This window comes from Acomys russatus, chromosome 12 (assembly GCF_903995435.1).
Source record: "Acomys russatus chromosome 12, mAcoRus1.1, whole genome shotgun sequence".
NCBI classification, from domain to species: Eukaryota; Metazoa; Chordata; class Mammalia; order Rodentia; family Muridae; genus Acomys; species Acomys russatus.
The window spans coordinates 36,435,171-36,458,741 of NC_067148.1; the positions used below are offsets into that span (position 1 = coordinate 36,435,171).

General features: G+C 45.0%; 1 protein-coding gene across 1 annotated transcript in view; it reads right to left on the reverse strand.

Moving 5' to 3' along the window:
* Positions 1-23,571, reverse strand: part of Dner (delta/notch like EGF repeat containing) — a 273,389-nt gene that overhangs the window by 124,243 nt on the left and 125,575 nt on the right. Inside the window, exon 6 of the mRNA XM_051154204.1 lies at positions 16,468-16,613. Within this exon, the coding sequence (XP_051010161.1) occupies positions 16,468-16,613 (146 nt within the window). The remainder of the gene's footprint in view (positions 1-16,467; positions 16,614-23,571) is intronic.

Below are 23,571 nucleotides of genomic sequence, written 5' to 3' on the forward strand. Positions count from 1 at the left end.
TAGCCATCACTGAGCAGCCGGGGAGATTCAGTGGGAGCTGACTCCTTTCCCTCTGGAGTCAGCGTCTTCACCCCTTATTGACTTGGAACAACCATTAAAGTAGGAACTATCCCCTGTTGTGACTTGGAGAGGAATGGTGCCTGAAACATCAATCTTAGTAGTCTCAAACTGCCCATTATGTGAAGGATGTTAGCATGGAATGATCCTGTGCCAATAAGAAACAGACAGGCAGGCTTAGGCCAGACCCTCAGGCTTGTTCTTGGAGTGCAAAGATGAGAGAAACCCAGATGGCTGTCTGACAGAGGTTGGAAGTGCTGTGTGTCCTGACCTTTCCCTGTGGAGGTGGTTATGGCAAATTCAACATCAAGGCAATATTATTTTACCATCTTCTCCATATCTGTCTCATTGCTTATTCCCTAAAATCAACCAACCTTTGACTTTTAGGCAAACCGTAACCTGGAGCTCTGACTGAGGTTGGAGACCCAGCTTCAATTCCCTGCCCAGAGGCTTTGTGGAAACTGCCAGCAGCCAGAAGCCAAGAGGCCTGTGCTCATGGATACAGCTCAAGAGGGCCTGGGGTAACCTTGCTGAGTCTATCCATCACTGAGCAGCTGGGGAGTTCTGAACAGGATTCCCAGCTCTGACCTAGCCTAGACCAGATTCCACATGGCCCAGGGAGGCTGAACCATCTGCCACTAGTCAGAGACAAAGTATCTGGGATCCCAAGAGTCGATGAACCCACACACCTCAACAAATGGTTCTCTTCTACTTTGTTACCCTATACCCCGGGCCAGCCTCAGACACAAAAAGAGTAAGTTCAGATTTCATTTGGATGCGGAATTTCAAAATGTGTTTTCCAAAGGCATAAATCAGGTTATTGATCACCATCATTCATCATTAGGGATATGTAAGAGTGCTGAGCCTGGCTGGCCGTGCACACCTTCAGCCCCTTCACGCAGGAGGCAGAGGCAGGCGGATCTCCGTGGTTTAGAGACCAGCCTGGTCTACATAGTGAGTTTCAAACCAGCCAGGATGACAGAGTGAGACCCTGCTCAAAAGGAAGAAAGGAAGGGAGGAAGGGAGAGAGGGAGAAAGGGAGGGAGAGAGGGAAGGCAAGGTGGTTTGAATGAGAATGGTCCTCCATAGACTCCTATGTTTACATTTTTAGTCCCCAGTTGGCTGGTGAACTGACTGGAAGGATTAGGATGTGTGGTCTTGTTGGAATAGGTGTGACCTTGTTGAAGGAGGTGAGGCACTGGGAGTGGGCTTCAAGGATCCAAAAGCCTGTGGTAGGCCCACTGTCTCCACCCACTCTCTATGTGGATGGATCAGGTGGTAAAGATCTCATTACTGATCAGGCACCATGTGTGCAGTCATGCTCCCCACCATGATGATAATGAACTAATCCTCTGAAACCATTTAAATGCTTTGTTTTATAAGAATTGCCTTGGTCACAGTGGTTTGTTTGTTTGGTTGGGTTTTTTGTTTGTTTGTTTGTTTTTGTCAGCAATAGAACACCAAGACAGATGGAAGAAAGGAAGGAAGGAAGGAAGGAAGGAAGGAAGGAAGGAAAGAAGGAAGAAAGGAAGGAAGGAAGGAAGGAAGGAAGAAGGACCCACAGTGAAATGCCACCTCACATGCTCAGATGCCAAGAATCAAAGTCTGGTGAGGATGTGGAGAGAATGAGCGCCCATCCCTTCAGGTAGGGTCGTCAAGTGGCTTTGTCACTGTAAATAACAAACCAACTGCTCTTTAAAATGCAAACACAGAAGCCAGGCAGTGGTGGCACACATCTTTAATCCCACCACTCGGGGAGGCAGGGGCAGGCAGATCTCTGTGAGTTAGAGGTCAGCCTAGTCTACAGAGCAAAGTTCCATGACAGCCAGGGTTGTTACACAGAGAAACCCTGTCTTGGAAAAATGAAACAGAATAAAACAAATCAGAGATGTAAACACAGACTTGCCTATGAGATGAAACCATTTCTCTCCTCAGGAGGACAGGGAGGCAGACAGACATTCGACATTCATAGCAACACTAGTCACCAGAAGCAAATGAGAAAGCAGCACACCCCTCCCCCATCAGTAGTAGCTAAATGAGCAGGGTAAGCATCCCGATCTGAAAGTCCAACCTCCCAGGAGCTCCGAAGTCCAAACCTTAGTGGTGGACAGACACGAAGCTGCACATGGAAATCCTTACACCTCGTTTCACGGAGCAGTGGAATTCAAAGCCTTCAGTGCTATTTCAAATATTGAATGAAATTGCCTTTAAGATATCTAGATAACTCTGGATGATGGTGGCACACACTTTTAATCCCAGAACTCAGGAGGTAGAGGCAAGTGAATTTCTGTGTTCAAGGCCAGTCTGGTCCAGGGCTACACAAAGAAACCATGAGTTGGGGGGGGGGGCAGATATTTGGGTAAGGCCTATGTGAAACATACATGGATCTCCTATTTAGACTTTGGTCTCATATCCCCAAATTCTAAAAAGCCAAACTACTTTTAGCTGCTAGCATTTTTGGATAAGGGACACAGAACTTGTGACCCTCCCCCACACCAGGATGGAATGTTAATATTATTCATTCGTATAAAGGAACTGGGGTGGGGGTGGGGGGTACTAAACTACTCCACAACAACTATGAACTAGGAAATGGACTGACTGAAACTGTCCACACACAAAGGGTCACTCAGTATGGTTCCATTTAAAACCTCCAGTGTGACAAAGCCCTGGAGACAGAGCAGAGAGCTAGGAAGTGGGGAAGAGAGAAATGGGGAGGTTTGGGTGGGCATGGGCCTTTATCTCAGTGTGGTCAAAGTCTTTGCGAGTAGACAGAGGTAACGGTGGCCCGTCAATCATGGTTAATGTGGATGGCCATGTGTGGGTTGTTTTTATTTTATTTTATTTTTTTATTTTTCAGAATGTTAAAGAATTTCATAACGGCTCTGCCCAGCCTTCTATCTAACATCAGGCAAGGAGGCTCTTGGCCCTTTTTCTTGCATCTCTCCCTGTCCCCATTGATTCCATCTCTCGTCCATTGATTACACCCCACCCATCCAGGCCACCCCATCTCCACTTCTCCTACTATAGGCTTCTTCCTCTGGCTGATTTCAGTGTGCTGTGCCCTGTGCCCTGTGCCCTTCCTTCTACTTGGGGCTCCAGTCCTCACTGTCTCTTTCTTCAGAGCCAGCTCCCCATGTTCGTCTATGATCTGCTCCTTTCCTGTCTTCCCTGCAGCTTGACCCAGGGGCAGTTCTCAGGTCTGTCCTTGGAAGAGAGCACCAGACTCTGAGTGGAACCCAAAGCAGTGAGGCAATTAGAAAACCAGCAACGTAACTGTAACCGGAAAGGTGGTTTTAAATACTTTTGAAGCTCTTTGACTTTTTGTTGTTGCCGTTTTTGTTTTTGTTTCCTCTCTAACCAAACTTCAGGGAACAGTCAGCTAGTTTCTTGACTGACAGCGGCTGCCTGAGCATGGCAGTGAGGACAGAAATAAAGAAAGCAACTTAAGCAACTTTTAGAAATTGTTCCGGAGCGGTTCCCAAGGAGCCAATAAAAGAAATTCATAGAAGACACAAGAGACACAAAAGCCACAATGTGGCTCTCAAGGTCAAACAGACACTTCCCTTAAAGGCAGTTGCACTCAATATCTTTTTTTTTTTTTTTTTTTTTTTTTTTTTTTTTTTTTTTTTTGCACTCAATATCTTAACTAGCGCTGTTTTGACTGCCACTTCTCCACGAGGCCTGGGGTGGGGTTTCCCACTCGCAGAGAGGGCCATGTCCATCCTCCACTAAGGAATGGGCTTTGGCGCTCTTTGGAAATTGGATTTTGCCAAATTGGCAAAACTAAACTGGAGATGTTTGGAAAAGGGGGAAAAGACTAAAGGTGCAGAAAATGGAGAAAGAAGAGGAGGGAGGTGAGGAAGGTGAGTAGAAGAAGCAGGAGGAGGAATAAAGGAGAAGAAGAGGAGGAGGAGGAGGAAGAAAACGTGAGCCACTTTCTATATTGACCTTGGTACTAAAGATACAAAACAACGGTTAGGAAAAGCGCCGACATCCACGGCGATGGAAGCCACGGGTCTGTCACAGTTTTTTCAGGATCTTCACCATCATTTAGGACAGCCAGGAAAAAAATCTCGGGTCATCGTAGAATGCTCTCTCTGAAGGAGTAAAAATTACAAGGCTAGAATTTCTCAGCCCTCAAGCATGAATCTTAAGCTTCTGCTAGACCTAGAAGTAAATGAGGGACATACCTCTACCCTGGAGGTCCAAGGGTCACCTCAAGCAAACACTCCTGACTCCCCCCACCTTAGCTTAAAAAAAATGATGAAAAAACCAACTGTATTTACCCAAATCTGCCTATGTGCAGACACTTTCTCTTAAATGAGCAAAGTCAGCCTGTCACTTGTAGGACAATATCCAAGAGTTTTTGTTGTCAGAGATAAACATCCAAGCTTTCAAGGACAAATTAGAGAATTGTGAAAAGTTGCTATCTTCTCCGAATACCTGGGCTGATTCCGAACACTTAAAGGCTTTCCTGATGAGACTGGCGGTGCTATTAAACACAGTTGCGATTCTCTTGATACGGTATCACAAAGTGTATCAACATTTGGAAGCTCAGTTATAGCTCAGCGATGTGATATTTTCCATATGATTGATGGGAGATACCTCAGGCCCCGTTCATGAGCAAAATAGTTGTACACAGACCAGCAGACTGTCATGTAACAAAAGTTTATTGATAGAGTCTCAGATCCCATCCACACTCAATTAACCTTTAAGAATTCTCCACTTGTCAAGTTCTGCAGACATTTCAAGAACATCCACGATTATTGAGAAGGCTATTAAAACTTTTGTCCCTTTTCCAACTTAACGCCTGCGTGAGACTGATTTTCTTCCCAGACCTAAACCAAAGCACCACATGGTGACAGATTGTATGGAAAAGCAATCTGTAAATCTGTAAAACTCCAGCTGCTTTCTTTGAAGCCAGACCTTGAAGAATTTTGTAAAAGGAAAAAAAAAAAAGTGCCGCTCTCTCTCACTACATATTTTATTGTTGTTTTAAGAGATATAGCTATTTTTCATTTAGAAGGCATTGTTTATGTAAATGTGTGATGAGTTTATTAATTCAATGGGTCGATCATTTTTTTCTGCAGTGGGTGCCAGTAGATAGAACCAGCTTTCAAAAGCTGCTTCATTTAAGAGTGTAATGGTAGTGAGTCTAAGATAGCCAAGGCTATACACACACACACACACACACACACACACACACACGAAAGAATGTAATGGAGGCTTAAGACCAAGATAAATAAATAAAAGCATGAAAACTGCTGAGACAGGTGACACCAGACAGTTCTGTAAAGAAAACTACTGAGTTGGCGTCCAGAGGACTTTTGCAGGAGAGTCTTAACTCTGCTGGCAGAAATGGGTCAAGTGCAAAGAAAAGCCGTGGCAGGCCTGGGAGGGTACCAACTTTGCTCAGTGGGGCCGATGGATCTCTCTCCATTGCAGCCATACATGGAATCATTTTGTTGTGTTTTGCTTTGCAGTTATCTGTTTTCATCTTGTTTAGTTCTATTTTGCTTTGAGACAGGATCTTGCTATTTAGCTCAAGCTGGCCATTAACCTGTCTCTCCCTCCTGAAAGAATGAGAGGCCTAAAAGATTTTTAAAAATTGGCTAACCTCTGATACAAGAGACAAGCAGTTAGCCGGTCCCAGGGAGTAAGGAGTACATGAGTTAACAAGATTACTGTTCCCCTAACAGGCCACCACAAATGGCCTTGGTGCCTAAGTTCTTTGAAGAAATAGACTTAAAAGGTAGGAAAAGGTGACTTGAAAAGTAAAGAGATTTGAGCTCACAGTTACAAAGAAGAGCCCCACCAGAGATAGGATTACCTAGCAACTGACCGGGCCCCATCAGAGATAAAAAACAACAAAAAAAAAACAAACAAACAAACAAACAACAACAATTAAAAAAGAACACTTCCATGAGCAAAACTGTAAACAAAGAGAACAAAGGAAAATTAAGCCATGGGTGGTCTTGGTGCCTTTTTGTAGCCATTTGGACATTAGACCCTCTTATGTTAACTAGGATACCCCCTGCTTAGGGGGCACTGGGAGGTAAAGAACCTATAAAAAGTTCCCAGGCCAATGCCTGGGGTCACAAACCAGCTCCAGCTAAATTAAAGATTCCTCTTGTGTTTACAGCGGTTTCAAGTCTTCTGGTTCTTTTTTGAGCTCAATCTGGGTGCAGCATTCCCAAGTGTAAGAATTATGGGCACACCGGCACCCAATCTTCCCCACTTCCACCACGGCACTTTCATCAGATGGGCCACATATGCTATTGTGGTCCATAAGACTGTGTCACCTACTGATGTTAAAGCTATCTTCGAGGTCAGCAAGATGGCTCTCGGTAAAGGCACTTGCCACCATGCCTGATGACTTGAGTTTCATAACTCCTGAGACCCACATGGTGAAAGGAGAGAACCAACTCCCACCTTCATAAATATATAATAGCATAGACACACACACACACACACACACACACACACACCAATATACACCTGTGATCCATTACTCAGAAGCCAGAGGCAAGATGTTTTCTAAAGTTCAAAGCCAGCCTGTTCTACACAATAAGTTCATACTGGCCCAGGACCACACAGCATTACCTACCTACACTTTCTTACCTTAGGAAAAATCAATCAATAAATAAAACTGGATTTGTTTACATAAGCCCCTGTGTGATGTTCCAATCATCTAACAATACATTGCGCAGATCATAGCCCCACTCTTAAGTGGTGTATGACCCTCAGCTCCAAGAAGCTAGCCCACACCAATGCTTGCCATAGGAACACATTAGAAGCCAGTGCCAGTGCCAGAGCTGGCAGGTGGCTCTGTCCCATTTCAAATTAGTTCAGATGTTCTATCTCCTAACAGCTGTGTCAGCAGATAAGTAAATGGTCATCGGGGAGCCACCAACACCACACAGCTTGGGAAGAGGTTTAGACAGTAAGATAAGGTCACAGAAGGAATGGGGGTGATCTCCTAAAGAGACTGAGTGCTCGGGTCACACTGGCTGAGGAACTGGAAGTTGGGGAGGGTAAATAAACTCCAAGGGATCTACTGGATTAGCTTCAGCTCTGGGATCAAGCACTGAGCAAGGGCACCATGCCTTCCTGCGGATGGCCTCCAGCTGCACAGCTGCTCAGCAGGACTCACAGCTCCCAGAAAAGTCAGCACTTCAGAGAGGCAGAAACAAGGAAAGCACTGCTGCCAGCCTTCCCAGGGAGGCTTTTTGTCTTAAGCAAAAGAGTCTAGCCAGACCTTTGGTGCTATATGTATTTCTCTTGTGTTAAATTATGGGCTAGGGAGATGGTAAAGCATTCAGTGCGCAACCATGAGACCCAAGTTCCAATGCAAGGATTGTGGTGCAGCCCGCAATCCCAGCCCAGAGAAGGCAGGCATGAGAAGAGGCTGGGGGTTGCCAGCAAGCAGGTGACCAGGCTAGCCACCAGGGAGCCTCCCTCCAGGTTCAGCGAAGAAAAGCCCTGCCTTAAAGTGGAGAATGACTGAGGAAGACACCTGATGTCAACCTCGCCTCCACACACTCACATGTACATCCATGCCTGCGCATGTGCCACGAGCACACATATGACAATGTACACACACACACACACACACACACACACACACACGTAGGACTTAAATAAATAAATTTTAGTCACTCCCCTGACACAATCCTGAAAAGAGCATTTCTTCTCTTTGGGAAGCCTTGTGTCATAATACACAAAGAGTAAACTATTATTTTCGCAACCTTTGCTCTGGACATAGTCCAGAGGGCTGAGTCCCTGATCTAATATATGGCAAAGGAAACTGGAAGACACCAGATGACTCCCCTCAGCCCCTCTGAGAAGCTCTGACAGCCTCCCCCTCCCTAGCCTGCTCTTCCCCCTGTATCTCACCTCAGGCCCAACTCAACCCCCAGAGTCAGATCACACAGTTTGATAAGGTTCTCCTTACAGAATTCACGTGCACATGAATGCTTGAGAAACACCATGTTGGAATGTGGAAGGTAATACCAAGTGACCAAAAGACACATTTCCATCTAAGACTTGTCACCTGAGTGTCTTGAGAGAAGATGGGTAAGGCTACACATGGGCTACACATGAGTGAAGGCAGAGCTCAAAGTCATCCTCAGCTACATAATGAGTTCAAGGCTAGCCTGAGCTACATGATACCCTGTCTCCTAAAAGACAAACAGTAGAAACTATAAGTAAATTTTAGAGGCAGGGGAGACATGTGGCAGGAGGAACAAACAGTGTGTCCCAACAGGGGTGGGGCTAAAAGTCCAGGAATTTCTCTTCACACTTCTCCTCCATGAACTGGCTGTTAGGCCTTGAGCAAATGACTTCAACCTGTCTTGCACAACGCCTTCCTTGGTGTTCAAAATGGAATAAAGTGGTGAGGCCTTAAAAAAAAAAAAACACCCCTCCACTCTAAATTCTGTGACCCTCAAGATGTCAACCAATAATACAACCTTTACCTTAATAAGTCTGGAGTGCCACCAACCCTTCACAGTGTCTCTGCAATTCTTAGTCCCAGGAGACAGATACATTTCAACCCTACAGAAGACACTGGTGCCAGTTAGAAAGCACACTGAGACGCCTGTCCTTTGAGATGTAATTTAGGATCATCTCTTGAAATAATTTACAATACATGACTCAAGCACATTGCCATATTTTTGTGCAGCCAATGATAGTGTCTTCCTTCTGTTCTAGGACATAAAAGGCCATGATGGCTTTTTAATTACACCAGCACCATGAGTGATAATTCCAACACGAGCTGATGAAATCCTAGACAAGCTTAGTGTTGCCCATTAAAAGAAAAAGTGACAGCTGGGCCACAATTGCATTGATGATCTCTGCGGTTAATGTGTTTCTAATACTTATAGTTTATTATTCACAAAAATATCTCTTCTCTGAGGTCCACAAGGAAGTCTCTGCACGTGAAATCTGTGATCTCACCTCCTCTCATTAGCTAAAAATGAACCACCAGCACCTTGGCTTTGGCCTCAAAAGGTATTTTTAGTGTGTGTGTGTGTGTGTGTGTGTGTGTGTGTGTGTGTGTGACTGAACGTGAAGCTCACCAATTCAATGAGACTGGTCATCAAGCCCAGGACTCTGTCTCTCCCTCCCCAGCACTGGGATTATAGGTACACACTAACACACCCAGCTTCTTTTGTGGGTACTGAGGATTTGAACTCAAGTCCCCAAGGCTGGTTCAGCAGTCACTTTACTCTCTGAGCCACATCCCTGGCCCAGGATCAAAGTTTTTAATGAGCCCTGCTATTAAGTTACTCGATGTAGAAACAAACAAAATACTTGGCTTCACCCTTTACAAGAGCACTATTTTAAAATAAGAGTCCCTGCCGCCCTCCCCACCCCCTCACCCCCACCCCCGTCTTTCTAAAATGCTTTACCCATTCATTAACTGGGTCATCAGACACATGTCACTATTATTTTACTTAGCACCCTCACTGATTGTGTCGTGCTCCCTACTTCAAGGACAAATTTCTCCAGAGTTGTGGCAGAGCCTTGGGGACCTGATTTCCATCGCACACTAAACTAAAAGTGTAAAGGTTCTCCTGCGCTCTGATGACTGGCAGCCAGCTAGCCTTCAATGCTAAAGACAAACTACCCCTCTGATTCACTTCGCGTGTCCTCATCTACTCTCCCACCTCATTGCTTTCTCACAACTCTGCCTGGTCAGGGTGCCCTTTTCCTCATGGTCTCATGAGGTCCTTGGCCTTGCACTAATAACATAGAAGAGTTATCACTTATATCGGTGACGGTGAGTGACTCTGACATCTATGTCTGCCCTTCTTTACACAATGCCACTGCCACCTACAGTGAGGCTCATCCATGGTGATGGTTTCAAACCAACAAGAGAACATCCTCAAAGGGGTCACGGGTTCAGCCATTTTGACCTGTGTCTTTCTGAAATGGTGAGAAAGGGCTTCGGTGTTTAAAATTGTCACTTGGGACTAAAACTTTCTGGATCCTGATAATTGCGAGTGTTCAGCCAGGGACTATTTTCTTCTGACTCTTTCCTGTCGAAACTCATTTGCTTGCCATGCACCCGTGTCTTGAAGCTTGAAGAACTGGTTTCCTGTCACATTTCCTTGCTCTGCTCACAGTCCTGTAGCAGCCCCCACATGCTGAACGTACTGAATGCAGAAGGAAGGAGCCTCAAGTGCTAATGTGAGGGAAGCCATCATCACAGACTGTGGGCATGTCCTCTTCCCCCAATAAACTCAGGCCTATCACAGGCGTTTCTCTGGGATCTCATAAAACACTTGCAAAGTTCAGCAAGCATGCTCTACTTCACCAGTAACTCTTCCAGCACGCTCCCCTCAAGGCCTTCTGGCTCCTTCTAGACATCCGGGCCATGTCTTTCTGGACCTGATCTGTGTCTCCTAGAACCTAAAGAAGCCGAGTCACTGGGCAGGTACTCAAGAACCTAGGCACAAGGTTCTTGTAAAACATGACAGACATAAAAAACATAAACATAAGCCAAAAGCCCCATGCCTCGGAAGATAAAGAAAATACTACCAGACTTGAAAGAAATTTCTTAAGGATACTTCCAGAAGAAAAGATATTTGGAGCTGAACCTTAACTCCCAGACAGTTACCCAGAAGTTTCCTTAACTCATTGCCTTAGGAATTAATCAGCCCACTGTCCGGGCTTTGAGGCTGGAACACCAGAGGCACACACTGAGAGAGAACTCAGCTAGAATTGTTCTTGTGTTCTGGGGGATCATGTCTTAGTTTCGGCTGGGAAGATGGGAGGACAGGATCCAGAGGCCAGGCTGGCAGGTTAATTTTCAGAGAGACGTCAGCATAAGCAAAAATAAAAATACAGCAATCTGAGGGATCCAGAAAGGGTGCGAAGGTTGGGGTAGGGCCCAGAAGCTAAAAACGCTGCTTCTGAGTCCCCACCATTTCTGTGCAGATGAGCTCAGACATGAACAAGCCCAGGACCTGAGATATCCTAGAAGCTCTAACAAAAAGTGCCAACTTATGTGGAAGGAAAAGGGGGCTGACCTGAGGCAGGCAGGGCCCTAAGAGGGCAGTCTCTCCCAACTAGGCTATGTGGGACAGGAAATAAAACATCAAGCAGCAGATAAGGCCATTGAATAAGCCAATGATTCAAGGATGCATTTCTGGCGAACAAAAGCAACACAGAAAAACCCAGTCCAGCATACGTCAGACAGGACTCCAGGGAGCACAAGCCTATGACTACTTAGGGAAGGAGGTACCACAAGGTCAGGACTTTGGTTCCACAGCTGGAGACCAAACTAAGACATGGTCTCACAGGACATGAGATCAATTCCAGCTGGGTCCTCTCTCAGTATGTGGCTCTGAGGTCCCAGCCTCAAAGCCAAAGGACAGTGGACTGATTGAGATCTAAGGCAAAGAGTTAGGGACCCATCTAGGGATCTGTCTGAAAGTGGAGTCCTGACCCCATCACCTATAGACAGGGAAACAAATCCGACAAGTGGGAAAACAATAGGACGGTTACTGTTCCATTCCGATCCCTTCCTTGTCTTGAGTTCATTATTAGCTCCATGTGGAAATTAACAATACAGTCCTAGAACGCAAACATGTTGCACAGTCACCATGGGAAATCAGCAAAGGGAAGGGGTGATGGCGAGCAGGTACCAGGCTCCGCTCGTGGAACTATGATCAGCAATCTACCTTCCCTTCCATCATCCAACTAGAACATCAGAGCCCGAGGGGCGGGCCGAAAGGCAACCTTCTCTCAATGGCTTAAGGCTGTTCTTAGGCAATGGAACTATTTAAAAACTCCCTTAGCCTTGTGTACAAGTCAACTACCAGCATAGAAAGAGGCGACAGAGAGGCAGTGCTATGGCTAGACTCTTGCGGCGGTCAGGGTCACATGTCAGTCCGGCTAGGCCACCATGCCTATGTATTTGGTTGCCCATTATTCTGAAGCTTCTGGAAAGGGGCTTGTGAGTGAGAGTCATGTGAAGGTCAGTAGATTCTGAGTAAGGGTAGACTGTTCTCCATAGGGAGTGGGCTTCATCAGTCCAGAGAAGACCTGCCTGTAATGAAAGACTTACGGCCCCCAGCCAGAGGGAATTCTGACAGCAGATAACCTTCAAACGTTGTTCACCCTGGTTCTGCAGCAGTCAGGCTTGGGACTCAAGTGTGATTCTTTCTGCAGCCTCTGGTTTTCAGGCTCCTGTCACGAGATTCAAGACCCCAGAGTGGCATGAACTCGCTCCCATGCTACCCTATTGGCTCCACGTCATTGGAAGGTCCTAACAAACCTCTTCCCATTGAGAGACAAGGTCCACGCCATCTTGTTGGGTCCAAGCCGACTCAAAAGCCCAATGCTGCCTTCCTTCCTGAAAGAATACCTATAAGATAACCAAGACGAGCTAGGGAGACAGTGCAGTCATAAAAATGCTTGCCTTGTAAGCATGAGGGCCTGAATTTGATCCCCAGGAGGCACCGCAAAAACAAAACAAAACACAGGTGTGGTAACAAGCATGTATAATGCTAGCATTGGCAAGGGAGAAATAGGCAGCTCCCTGGGGATCGCTTTACCACCCAGCTCAGCATACTCAGAGAGACACTGCCTCAAGAAACAGAATGGACAGCACCAGAGAAATGATACCCAAGACTAACTTCTGGCATCTGTCTGTGTAAGCATGCACACACGGACATATGCACACACACGCAGGAAATCAAGGGATCAGTCATCAAAGGTGTCGGCTCTTAGCAAGACAACCTCGGTAACAAAGTTCAAGGTGAGAAATCGGTAGCCAACTGTCAAGGTCCTTCCGTACGACACGAGATCAACACAAAGAACCCATGCTTCTGTACAAGCAAACACTAAGGCCCTTCCAGGAATAGCGGGGTGTCTAAGAAGAGCAGCCGCGGCCACCAGTCAACCTGGAATTGAGAAATGTTCCCTCAGCAAAATACATCCAACAGGAAAGGGAAAAAAAGTTCAACTACTCAGTGAGGGTGGTGTGGAAATAACAGAGCTGCTCTTATTTTGATGGATGATATGATGAAAACAATATAAGATGATTAGAAACAATAAAACCAAATCACAAACTACAGTTCTATTTGTCTCGTGCAATGAAGTAGGTTCTGGCATGGACTGGAAGGCTCGACTGTGTAAATTTTGACTTTAGCGAACAATAAAAAGAAACATAATGACAATGGTCACAACTATTTAAGTCACCTTTAACTACTCAGATAACGGCCACAAAAAAAACACAGGACCAAGTAAACACACACATACTCATGCACACACACACACACACACACACACACACAGGGCCACCTTTCCACTTCTCCAGTTCTTGCCATAGCTCTGTCTACAGGAGACGTTTTCTTCCAGATAACAACACACCCCATGGTGTTAGCTCTTCAACAACACGGTGGTCATTAGCTCCAGGGTTAGGACACAGTTCCGTCTGTAAAGTGTTTGCAGGACAGCATGTGGACCCAAGTTCCGTTCCAAGAACCTCCACAAAAAGTCAGGCACAGTGGTTTGTCCTCGTGGTCCCAGCACTATAGAGACAAGAACCTTGGGGCTCACTGCCTAGCCAGCCTAGTTTAACGGGTGAGCCCCAATCCCAGTGAGAGGCTCTGACTCAAAAATAGAATTGTGACTGAGAAAGATACCATAGGTTGACCCTCTGGCTCCCACATGCACAAGCAAACATGCAAGTACGTATCTCACAGACACATGTGAACACATACACACGCACAGACACGCATGAAAAACATCTCAGGTAAGGTGAGTGGGCTCAACATTCTGAGGGTAAATGCGAAGACAACAGCTGTGAGACTCCACAGCTGACCTGGTGCTGGGAGATGAGAGCGGCTGGAGGAGGAGATAGCTACAAAGTGCTGGAAGCGCTTCAGAGAAGCCGGTGTCTCCAGCAACGTTGCGTTTGATCTGAAATGATCCGCTAAGATGAGCGTAGACTTTTCACCAAGGCTTTTGAGTCTTTTCTCACGCATATTTGACAAGGTTTCCTGAGTTATCTGCCAGGTGCTAAATACCTCTTCAGCCATTTCAGTGACTCTGAATGCAAGCAGTCTCCTGGCTAGAGTTTCCTCATATGACTCCAGCGTCCTTGGCGCATACCCACATGTCACTACCACATGATCACTGCCTTCTAACTGAACTTCCCTAAAGTGACAGCCATTAGAAAACAGAGCTCAAAATGAGCTCTCCCATTTCATCAGTCACTGACCCAGATATTCCATTCATGGGCATACACACAGAGGACTCCATACCCTACCACAGAGATACTTGCTGGGCCATGTTTATAGCTGCTGTATTCACAACAGCCCAGGAAACAGAATCAGCCTAGATGCCCATCAACAGACGGATGAAGGATGAAAATGTGGTAACTACACACACGACAGAAACGTCCAGTGGTGAAGAAAAATGGAAATGTCAGCAAATGGATGGAACTGGGAGATATTTTCTTAAGGCAGGTAGCTTAGACTCAGGAAAACAAGATCTGCATGTTCCCTCACATACATGGATCCTCGCTTCTGATTTCTACTCATGCATGTTTATGTGGCAGGGTGTGAGCAGAGGCCAGGAAACCAGAAATGGAAGAAAGAGAAAAAGGCGGGTGGGTAATAGAATACATGGGATATGAAACGGAAAAGAGACAATATTGGGGGGGGGGAGGGGTGAAAGAGTACAAACACAGAACAGCAGATAAAGAGATGGATTCAGGGAGGGCAGATCAACCACAAAGAAATTATCAAAAGAATGTTATAGGAGATTTGTTACTTTGTAGGCTAGTTAAAAATAAAATAAAATAAATAAAATAAAATGCGTTTTTTAAAACTTCCAGAGTGCGAGTGCTCATTTGAGATAGCTCTTTTACTGACATTGCCTTTTTCAGAACTAATCAGGCCTCAGAACAGTTCCGTGGGGACAGTAAGGATTGGAGCTGTACGCATCTTCCCTGTGGGTTCATGCGGAAGCCGTCACTTCTCATTCTCCTCCTCTTCTGGGACTACTTCGCCGAATAGGTCCTGGATCACTGCCTCGACTTTCCTACAGTCATCAGCACAGCTCACTGTCACAAGGGGCCACTCAGTACCCTCTATACGTCCCCCATAAAATGCATTGATAATAAAAGAGGTTTCCCTCGGGAAAGGGAGCAGACTGATCCAAAAGGGCAGATATGGAAGACAATCTTGGCTCTGTAGGAACTGCTCGGTCATGCCTCACCTCACCTCCTGTTACTCCATAGTCTTCCTCTTCCTCCTCCTCCTCCCCACTAGAAGGGATAACAGCTTTGAATCTGGTTTATCCTCATATCTTTTCCCTAAGATTTACCAGAAGTTACCATCCCCACTTTCACTTGAGTTCCTTACCACATCCTTCCTCTTCCAGAGAACATCTTACGAGAGAGTGGCATATTTAAGCAATTGCACTACTATGTCTAAGACAGTAAAATCATGCATTTTCCAGGTGACAGGTAATACTTGAAAGCCTCCTCCTTTTGTCAGTTAGCCCCACTCCCTTCACTCATCAAAGTTCACGCCTGTTATGAAATATACTAACATCATCCAAGAAATCCTACCTGTCTCTCCCTTCAAATCAGTCTGAAACAAGTCACAGTCTTGTGGTATTGGGGAAACCCACATTTGCTTAACTGTTACACTGGCAGGTGTATATATATATGTGGAGAGGAAAGTACGCAAGAATATGCTGGAGGCAGAAGTGGGAAGTGGTGGGAGAAATGGATGCCCCCCCCATTGGAACAGGCACCCCGATTAATAACATTGTTGCTGCTGTTCGGATCTGATCTTCAGGTCTACAGCCATCTGCCAAGAAGGTGTGAAGGGAACCCTAGACCCGGGGATGATGGCTCCAGTGACTGCCACAGCTTTTCGCTGGTCTGCTAGCTGGACTCCTGTCAATAACTGGAAAGGAGAAAGCAGAAGAGAAAGCTGCCTACAGGCCTTTGCCCCATGCCCAAGAGAACTAATGGCATGTGACCACAGATACCAAAGAAAATGGGAACAGGGCTCAGGTCCTCCATAGTGCTTATACTGCCAGCTCCTCAAAGATGCAATCTACTGGGTCAGCCTTGTGACCACACCTTTTCTTGCTGTCCTCTCACTTCTGTAACTAGCCTGAGGAGGGAAGTGTCACAGTTTCAAACCCTGAGGAATAAATGACTGTGATGACCTTTGCTCCCTTCCGTGTCTCTTGAGTTTTCTAGCAGAAGAAACCTCTACTCCATACTAATGCGAGAAGATCTGTGCTTAGAACTTATTACAGTAACTTTGAAAGTCATTTGGAAACTCCTGTATCTATATGTTGGCTACATATACATAATATATATTTGTTTAGTTTTGTTAATATATATTTAGAAGCTACCAGGTGTCCCCTTACCTCTGATGGCTTCGTGGCACATTTTCCTTTTCCTGAACACTCTAAGTCATTCGAGCGGCTGTCCCCAGGCACACAGCTGCTAGCCTTCACCACCAGAGTTAAACGCAAAGCCACAATGGATTTAGCAATGGAATCATTCACAAAACCTAAAAAAAAAAAAAAAAAAAAGTATAACAAGAATGTAAGAAAGCTCGTCAAACACACTTTCTATAAGACTAGAATTTTGCCTAGTCAGAATTCACACGGGTTCAGATGCACGCAGTAACACTCCAGGATAAAAAATGCACACAGCTTCTGTCCATTCAGACCTCAGGTTCAGTCTCTCCAAGCATCATGGGAAACTTCCAAGGGCAAAGAGGAGAAGCATCAGGCACATCCATTAGCATCTTGTTTCACTCCTGTCCTAGTCCTGTGAGAGACACTTTGTCTGTACTTCATCTTAGAATTCAAGTTCTGAGTTTGCATCCTGCTCTTCACCCACAGAGAAAATGCATATATTACTCAATGCTTCCTCCTCCTGGGTATGTTGGGTAATCAAAAGTTCTGGAAATTTCTGAAGGACCCACCTTGTATCAGCTCACCCCAGTGTGTGCCATACTGGCACTTCATTGCCAACTCACATCTTTCTGTTATACTAGCTCCAAGGGATCTGACACTTTCTTCTGGCCTCTGCAGGCATGCACATGTGTTCACACACAAAAAGAGAGTGCATATGTGTGTGTGTGTGTGTGTGTGTGTGTATAATTATTAAATATATATAAAGAAAAATGAAAAGTTCATTCCTGTGTATAAGCTCATATTCATTTCATAGTCATGTGTGATTTAATTGTCATATAATCAAACTTCTCAGTTCGCTTAAGGTATCACAACTTCATACAGACTTTGGCAGGTGAGATGTCTATATACATAGTTCCAGAAGGGTTTCATGGCTACCATATGCAAACTCTTTTAACAATCTATTCCCCTCACTGTCCCGAGGCACAGGGACACTATGCAGACTCGCATTTTTTCTTCCTCATGAGTGCACTGCAGTAAAATAAGAAACCGGATAAGAAACCAAGCACCTTGGGTCTGCCTTGCCTGTATGGCGGCCAGCATCCTCTCCTTAATGATGGTCACTTAAGAACATGTTGCTTCTGTAGATGAGAAATTAGCAACCTTCCAAATAGAGTGTTCTCAATTTAGACTTCCTTGCACCCCAGGGGTGCTATGTGTTATTACTAAGGCTCATTACCACAGATTTGTTAAAAAGTGTTCCTGGACATGCTGGGCTCACTTTTTATTCTTTCAAATGCTAAATGGAGGGCAGTCACAGAGCACACCATGAGGGAGGCCTTGAATTGGGGGAAATGAAAGGAGTTACGAGGTGAGGTGCCAGGGTTTCTCAGAGTCCCTGATGGCACAAGTGGCTTGTCAGGAATGTTGATGAGGCCCTCAGCTCCCAAAGCTAACCATCCCTCACAGCTGTGGGGAGTTAGTTCCTGGGCTGCACTCCTTATTTCCTGAACCCTGACACTATACCAGCTCCCCATGTGCCCTACAGGATTAGGATAGTGACCATCCCTTTCCAAAGACACTGTGTCACCTCAGTGTCTCTGTGGAGACCAGCAACCGGTTTCCAGCACAGAGTGGTGTTTCAGTCCATGGGGAGCAGGTGGCTGTCTTCCTGGTACTACCTATTGCACCTCTATGGTACAGGCTTAAGAGAAGGAGAAAAACAAATGGCTCAGTCCACTATGCAGGAACACCCTGCTCACCCCAACTCTGCAAACACTTGGACCACTCTCCCTTGCTGGCGATATTCCTTCTTTTCCCACTCGGAAAGCTACTAAGATCAAGGCTCTGATCTCACCTCACCTGGGGCTTTTCCTTAATATTCCAACCCATCCTGAGCTTGGCTGGGTCTGCCCATGCTCGCGTTTACATCATACGCCACTCCCTGACTATTTGGTGCTCCTACCACCCTTACTGTCCTCCTTCCTGGCAAACAACAAGCTGTGAAAAAGAGATGGGTCAAGACATGGGTACACAGAGGCAAAGCAGCAAAGATGGTGCCCAAAAAAGAGTTCCAGAATTCCTTATGGAATATGTGCTATGTCCACTGGGGAGGGGGGTACAGGTGCATGTCATGCACATTCATGTATACCCATCTCCATGAGGAGGTCTTGTAGCAACCTCAGGTGTTGTTCCTCAGATGTTGTCCGCCTTTATTTTTAGGCAAAATTTCTCCCTTGCCTGGAACACACCGAGTAAGCTAGGCTGATTGACCAGCAAGCTCCTGGAATCCAGCTATTCCCCTCTTCCTACCTCTGGGACTAAAAGTGCATTATCACCATGCCCAGCTTTTATTACATAGATTCTAGGGTCAAAGTCATATGCTTTCAAAACAAGCACTTCACCAACTGAGCCATCACACCAGCCCATATTCCATTCAAACTCTGAAGAACAGTAATCGTTGGAATGCACAAATACTAGGTTATTACCAACTTACAATTACCCTGGGTAGACAAAGGGTGACTGATAAACACTGAGATCTTACCCCAAGTAACCTTCTTAAACATAAAATAATAAAGTCAAAATATGGTATCAGTCGTTATGAAAAGTATTTTTCATGTCTTTGCTTTGTTCTAGAGTTTCACATTAAATGCTTTTAATTTTAAAAAAATCTACATCATCTGTTCACTAAGTATTTAGACCACATAATGTTCTACAATTATATAGAACAGGCTTCCTTCCAAAGATTATATTTTAAAATTCTATTCAACTAATAAATTCACTTAGCCAGTAATAACTCAGATAATTGCATAGTTAAAAGCACACAAGGTATAGCTTTCTACATAATTTGCTTCTGGTTCCTCAATGAGAACTGACTTGAAGGCCACTTCTACAAATTAGGAGGTCAAGTACATGAAGAAAATAAAGACGAGCCAGGTGGTGGTAGTGCACACCTTTATTCCTACCACTCAGGACGCAGAGGCAGGTGGATTGATGTGAGTTCAAGGCCAGTGTGGTCAACAAAGCGAGTCCAGGACAGTCAAGGCTACACAGAGAAACCCTGTCTCAATAAAAAAAAAAAGGAAGGAAGGAAGAAAAGAAAAGGAAAGAAAGAAAATAAAGACCAGTGACTCTTACTTTCTGTCACTCTAAACTTTTCAGTCAATGTACTGGTCCCTTAATGAATGATGAAAGTAACAGCTTCAGCCAAGCCCTATAGTGTGCAGGCCTGTAATCCCAGCTACTCAAGAGGCTGTGGGATGCTCACAAGTTCAAGGCCAGGCTGGGCAATTTAGTAAGACCTTGTCTCAAATACAATGCAGAATGAGAGCTGAAGCTATAGCTAAGTAGTAGAAGAATTGCCTGGGCATGCACAGGATGGGTTCAGTTCTCAGAAATGAAGAAGCTTCAAAATCTTTTTTTTTTTTTTTTTTTTTCTTTCTTTTAAATTTTTTTATTAATTTATTCTTGTTACATCTCAATGGTTATCCCATCCCTTGTATCCTCTCATTCTTCCCTCCCTCCCATTTTCCCCTTATTCCCCTCCCCTATGACTGTTCCTGAGGGGATTTCCTCCCCCTGTATATGCTCATAGGGTATCAAGTCTCTTCTTGGTAACCTGCTACCCTTCCTCTGAGTGCCACCAGGTCTCCCCCTCCAGGGGACATGGTCAAATATGAGGCACCAGAGTACGTGTGAAAGTCTTACCCCACTCTCCACTCAACTGTGGAGAATGTTCTGCCCATTGGCTAGATCTGGGTAGGGGTTTAAAGTTTACCACCTGTATTGTCCTTGGCTGGTGCCTTAGTTTGAATGGGACCCCTGGGCCCGAATCTGCCAATCATAATGTTCTACTTGTAGGTTTCTAGAACCCTCTGGATCCTTCTACTTTGCTATTCTCCCATGCTTCTCTCATCTAGAGTCCCAATAGGATGTCCTCCCCTCTGTCCCAGTTTCCTGGTAAGTGAAGGCTTTCGTGGGACATGCCCCTTGGGCTAGTATGCAGATATAAGTGAGTATATACCATTTGACTCTTTCTGCTTCTGGGTTAACTCACTCATTATGATCATTTCTAGCTCAATCCATTTGTCCACAAATTTTGGGAATTCCTTGTTTTTAATAGCTGAGTAGTATTCCATAGTGTATATGTACCACAGTTTCTTTATCCACTCTTCTACTGAGGGACACTTAGGCTGTTTCCATGTTCTGGCTATTACGAATAAGGCTGCTATGAACATGGTTGAGAAAATTTCTTTGTTGTGTGCTGGAGCATCTTCTGGGTATATTCCAAGGAATGGAACAGCTGGGTCTTGAGGAAGCCCTATTCCCATTTTTCTGAGATAGCACCAGATAGATTTTCAAAGTGGCTGTACTAGTTTGCATTCCCACCAGCAATGAAGGAGTGTTCCTCTCTCCCCACATCCTCGCCAGCATGTGGTGTCGCTTGAATTTTTGATCTTGAAGCATCAAAATCTTATAGAACATTCTCCAAACTACATTATTGCCAGACCCCAATATGCATGACAAAGAATCTGTGATTTGGAGACGGATCCTGGCAGACATGTTTTTTGAAAAAGATTCCCTGAGGAGATGGCTCGGTGGTGTTAAGAGCGTGTGAGGCTCTTGCAGAGGACCTGAGCTCAGTTCCCAGCACCCATATTGCATGGCTCACAGCTGCATCTAACTCCAGCTCCTGGGAATCTGAGAGCCTCTCTGGACCCATGGGCACTTGCACTCCCATATGCATTACACTCACCCACCCACACCCACAGGAATGCAGAATTAAAAGATTTCCCCAAAGTAAGTCAGACAATTAAGAATCCGGTAGAAAAACTCATCTAGGCAGCGCCACAATGTCACTGAAGTGACAATCGTTTGGAATGAGAGGAACCCATGTGAGCCTCATAGAGTATATTTTAGTCACGTGTTTTGGAATCCAGGCAACTCATGTTTACTCCTATGTTCACTATATATGTCTGAAATTCCCAGTGCAACTCAGAAAGAAAGAACTCTGTGTTCGCGTGTATGCTTAATACATCCATGAGTATCGAGGCCTTAAAGCCCTTACTAAACTATTAATGAAGCTTTACCTGCCCCAATTAAATGTAGGAATTAGCTATAAACTAGCAAGCTAACTATGCCTGGGCTCTGTCCACCTGAGGACCACACTGCCTGTGGTTACCATCTTTAATTATTTTTAAAAAATCATCTTTCTAAGCAAGCATCTTCCTCTGCTGCCCGTATTTATGAATTTTTTTTGGTGCAGTATGGAAAAAAAGCACTTGTGTTTTTAATTTGCACTAGAGGCATTTCTATAAGCAAAACCTTACAATTTGGGGGCTGGAGGGGAGGAGATGGCTCCATCAGTAAAGTGTACAAGCCTGCAGCCCTACGTTCAGAACACATTTTAAAAAGGAGGGGTGGGGAGTGGCCAGGTACGGAGATTCTGCCTGTAAACCCCACACTGGGGAGAAGATATAAGATGGCCCATGGTGCTTGCTAGCCAGTCAGTCTAGCCAAGGCCGTGAAATCCAAATTCAGTGAAAGAGTGTCCTAAAATATAAGAGCAACTGGGATTGGAGAGATGGCATAGGGACTGACAGCAATGGCGGCTCTTGCAGAAGGCCTGGGTTTGATTCCCAACACCTACACGGAGGTTCACAACCATCTGTATCTAGTCTCAGAACATCCATGCCCTCTTCTGGCTGCTTTAGGTACTGCATGTATATGTTAGACACAGACATATATGCAGGCAAAACATCTAAAATAAAATGGGAAATTTTTTAAAATAAATAAATAAAAATAAATAAATTTAACAAAGAAAAAATAACGAGAGTAATTGAGAACAACTTATGTCAACCTCTGATCTCCACACATGTATGCACATGTGCACACATACGTACATATGTATGAACACACACACGAACACGTCCCCACATAAGTGTGCTCATACATGGATCACTGTGTTGTGCATAAAGAAATCACAAAGAATAAACAACTTGAAACATATCTGGTCAAATTTCTATATTTTCTTTTTTTTTTAAATGGTATTTTTGGAAAAAAAGAATATTTCACTGTACTGTTTGAGAATTTCACACATGATACAATGCACTTTCATCAACTCCATTCATCCCTCTCCCTCCTCCCTCATATGCACCTCTCATGTGCTCTTCTCTTAATTAAACACACACACACACACAAGCACAGTCCAATTAGAGTTGCCCATGTGTACAGGGGTGTCACGTTGACCTCATGGGCAACCTCTCAGGAGACTTGTCCCTGACATGCTGTTGAGACCCCACAATGGGACAGTCAAAGCTAATGGTTAGAACATATGACATGGGTAGTTGGGAATCTCACAGCTTATGTACACTTGGAGCTCTCTGATCATAGTTGTACAGGAACAGAGAAGTGTAGTACAGAAAAGGAGAAGACGGAAAGAGTGAGACTCCACCCCGAGACAAGAAATGCAGGATCTGTAAGTAAACTGAGCTGTCTGGTTGCTTGGTTTTGGGTTTGGTTGTTGGTTGATTGGTTTATTGGCTTTTGTTTTTTGAGACAGGGTCTCTCTCTATAATTCTGGCTGTCCTGGACTTTACTGTGTACACAAGACTGGCTTCAAACCCTCAGCGATCTTCCTGCATCTGCCTCCCAAGTGCTGGGACTAAGGGTGTGTGCCACTACACCCAGCCTGTAAACTGAGTTACACATCAATACCAGGGCATGGTCATTCTAAAAAAAACGAAACTCCTATAAGATGTTTTCAATTGCAGAACTGGTGAGAAAATGTAAAGTTTCTGTCTATTTATCTTTCTTCTTTTGGTAGAATGGTGGTTTGGATTGGTGGCCTGCTGGATAATTTGCTTGTGTACTTTGAGTTTTTGAGACAGGATCTCTGATGTACCCAGGCTATCCTCCTGCCTCAGCTCTTGAGTACCTGAACTGCTGATGAGAGCCACCACACCCCACAGCAAGATGTCTTGGGAAGCACAGAGAACTACATGGCGTTGGAACTATGACTGTGTCATAAAAGGGAAAGTCTGGTCCAGTGGGGGGGAGAGGGGAGCCGGGGGAGGGAGGGGGCTGTCTCACATTCTGCAGAGCTCAACT